Raw genomic sequence first — 3,449 nt, 5'->3', positions numbered from 1 at the left:
CACAACTGTAGCTGAATGCTAACAGTATCAAAGCAGTAGCTATATGTTAAAAGATGCACAACTGTAGCTGAATGCTAACAGTATCAAAGCAGTAGCTAAATATTAAAAAAGGCACAGCTGTATCTGAAAGCTAACAGTATCAAAGCAGTAGCTATATGTTAAAAGATGCACAACTGTAGCTGAATGCTAACAGTATCAAAGCAGTAGCTAAATATTAAAAAAGGCACAGCTGTAGCTGAAAGCTAACAGTATCAAAGCAGTAGCTAAATATTAAAAAAGGCACAGCTTTAGCTGAAAGCTAACAGTATCAAAGCAGTAGCTAAATGTTAAAAAAGGCACAACTTTAGCTGAAAGCTAACAGTATCAAAGCAGTAGCTATATGTTAAAAAATGCACAGCTGTAGCTTAAAGCTAACAGTATCNACTAGTCTTTATAACATGGTCACCAGGCTGTGTCTGGTTACTAGTCAGTGTAACTGGTTACTTGTCTTTATAACATAGTCACCAGGCTGTGTGTCTGGATACTAGTCTGTGTAACTGGTTACTAGTCTTTATAACTGGTTACCAGTTAGTGTAACTAGTTATCTGTCTGGTTACCAGTCTGTATTACTGGTTACCAGTCAGTGTAACTTGTTATCTGTTTGGTTACAAATAAGCATATCTGGTTACCAGTCATTCAACTGGTTATTGTATGTATAACTGGTTACCAGTCAGTTTAACTAGTTACCAGTCTTGTTAACTGGATATCAGTTTGTTTACTAGTCTGTGTATCTGGTTACAAGTTTGTATAACTGGTAAAACGTCATTAAAACTGGTTACCAGTCTTTTTACTGGTCTCTGTAACTGGTTACAAGTATATATAACTGGTTACCAGCCAGACTACTAGTCTGTGTAACAAGTTACTAGTCTTTATAACTGGTTACCATTCTGTATAACTAAATATTAATCTGTATGACTGGTTATGGGTCTGGTTACCAGTCTGGATTACTGGTTACTGGTCTGGTTACTAGTCTGTGTAACTGGTTACTAGTATCTTTAACTGGTTAACAGTCTGTATAACATATCTGTATTACCAGACTGGTTAGCAGTCATTGCTAAATGGTTACCAGTTTAATTACTAGTCTGTGTTATTGGTTATTCGTCTGTTTAACTGGTCACAACTAGATAACACAGATAAGGCTCATAAATCAGACGTTATTTTGAAATCGTAGTCTTTTCTGAGATCTGTTGTTTGGTTGAAAACAGTAAAAGTCTGTAGTAAAACATTCAGAACTAGAGAAATTTTAATAAAGAGAGGGCTGATACTGAACTGTTAAGCTAAAACAAGCCTATACCTCAAGCTGAATGCTAAACGGATTTAAACAAGCTGCTGTACCCTGAAACTCCAACCACATTATTTCCTCTCAGGCAAACACGACTCATCAACGGACAAATGTGAACTAAAATCAGCAAACACTCACCTTCTTCTGCCACAGTTAGAAAAATGCAGAGTCGAATCGAGGCCACCTTCTCTCTGATGGTCCAAGCCTAAAAATCGGGTCCTCATAGAACCACGGGGTTGACAATTTAATGAAAACATAATTAATTAGAAATAAATGATGTGAGGTTTAAAAAAATTGTGGGTTTGATTGACAGTCGCTCTGGCCAATCAGTGACCTGCATTAACTCTTGAAGGGTGGGTTAATCTGAAGCAGAACCAAGTAGAGCCAATAGAAAAATGACCAAATGTTCTCTCCAATTTGTGCAAATTAAAATGATCCAGAATGTCCCTTTAAGGTGTTTTTTTTTAAAGCTGCGATGAGAGCAGCTCTGCAGACTGTGAGAGCTTCGGTACCGGAATCCTGCTGTTTTTGGACTGAACCTCATCTCAGACGTGTCATTGCGAGCTGAGGAAACTTTGGCATCAAAGCTCACCTTTAAACAGGCGGACCTGAGCGCGTGCAGCTCTCCCTCCTCCTCCTCCTCCTCCTCCTCCTCCTCCTCCTCTCTCTCCTCCCTCTCTCTCCTCACTCTCAGCTGCAGTGGATCAGACGCAGAGCTCCATCTCTGCGCGCTGCACATCCGCTCATCTGCCGGGAAACGGCCGCCTGAACGCCGGGAGAAAATGTCGCTTCCGCCGCTGAGTCCCTCCAGCCGCGTCTCGTCGAACCGCTCCATCATCTGACCCGGACTCTGCTGGTTCTGTCGGCTCCGATCCGCGTTCCGATCCAGTAGAAAAACAAAGAGTCGTGAGTTAAAAGAGAGAGAGAGAGAGAGAGAGAGGCAGAGATCTATTTTTATGATCGTGTTTTTTTTATTTCATTTTTTTTGGGTTCGGATCGCAGAACCTTCCTCATCATGTGGAGATGAGCTGCAGGATCATCTGGGTCCGTCAGGCTCCGCGTCCTCCTCCTGGGTCCTGATGAACCGACTCGGTTCCGAAAATAAACTCCATGTTTTAAACCAGATCCCAGTAAAGAACCGGATCAGATAATTCTGTCTGAAAAGCATCAGATCTTCTGTCAACTTGAACTCCGTCCCGGTCCGCTCCGGTCCGGTCCGGACACGTGTTGAGTTCACTCCAAACCGTCCAGCTGCTCATTAAAAAAAAAAAAAAAAAAAGGGCAGGCTAACCTTGGCCTGGTTCGGCTCGGCTCACCTTGAACCAGCATGCTGCTGATGCTGTCCTCCTCCGGTCCTCGGAACCGGCTCCTCCGGGCTTCTCTCACCCTCCTTCTCCTCCTCTGGCCTCTTCCGTCCGCAGGGAAGAAGAAGCTCTACATCGGAGCCCTGTTCCCCATGAGCGGGGGCTGGCCGGGGGGCCAGGCGTGCCTTCCCTCGGCCCAGATGGCCCTGGACCTGGTCAACAACCGGACCGACATCCTGCCGGACTACGAGCTGGAGCTGATCTACTATGACAGCATGGTGAGTCCTGATGTGGAGCGGGGGTCCAGGAGGTGGTCTGAAGTGATGCGAGCTGTCACAGAGGGACCCCCCACCCCCACCGCCACCAACACTTTTTAATTAAATCCATAAATTTCATTAAACACCTGCAGGATTAATTACAGAACATGATTATTTCAACACTGCTGCACCTAAAATGAGTTTATTATGAAAAACATTTTCATGTGGATTTTTTTTAACAAAATAAAAGACTGCATTCTTTAGGAGTGAAAAATAAAAGTCTTTAACAAATCATCTTTTGATGAAACTGTAGCTGTTCTGGTGAAACCTGTAAAACTGATGATGTGTTGGAGACAACTCTCAGCTAAAGATTCAGCTCAACATCTAAAATCCACTGATTCGGCTCATTTCTGTCAGGGTATGTTGCTTTAATCGTTTAATGCTAAGAACATGTAGCTGAAAGCTAACAGTATCAAAGCAGTTGCTAAATGTTAAAAAAGGCACAGCTTTAGCTGAAAGCTAACAGTATCAAAGCAGTAGCTAAATATTAAAAAAGGCACAGCTGTA

At 42.9% G+C, this 3,449-nt stretch overlaps 1 protein-coding gene across 1 annotated transcript in view; it reads left to right on the top strand.

The window, feature by feature from the left end:
• Positions 1-2,004: 2,004 nt before the first annotated feature.
• Positions 2,005-3,449, top strand: part of LOC106532625 (gamma-aminobutyric acid type B receptor subunit 1) — a gene marked incomplete at its 3' end in the record, with an annotated part of 18,446 nt that continues 17,001 nt past the window's right edge. Inside the window, 1 exon segment of the mRNA XM_014028735.1 lies at positions 2,005-2,903. Coding sequence (XP_013884189.1) covers positions 2,649-2,903 — 255 coding nt within the window.

This window comes from Austrofundulus limnaeus, unplaced genomic scaffold (genome assembly GCF_001266775.1).
Source record: "Austrofundulus limnaeus strain Quisiro unplaced genomic scaffold, Austrofundulus_limnaeus-1.0 Scaffold802, whole genome shotgun sequence".
NCBI lineage: Eukaryota > Metazoa > Chordata > Actinopteri > Cyprinodontiformes > Rivulidae > Austrofundulus > Austrofundulus limnaeus.
This window is presented reverse-complemented; position numbering and strand designations above follow the sequence as displayed.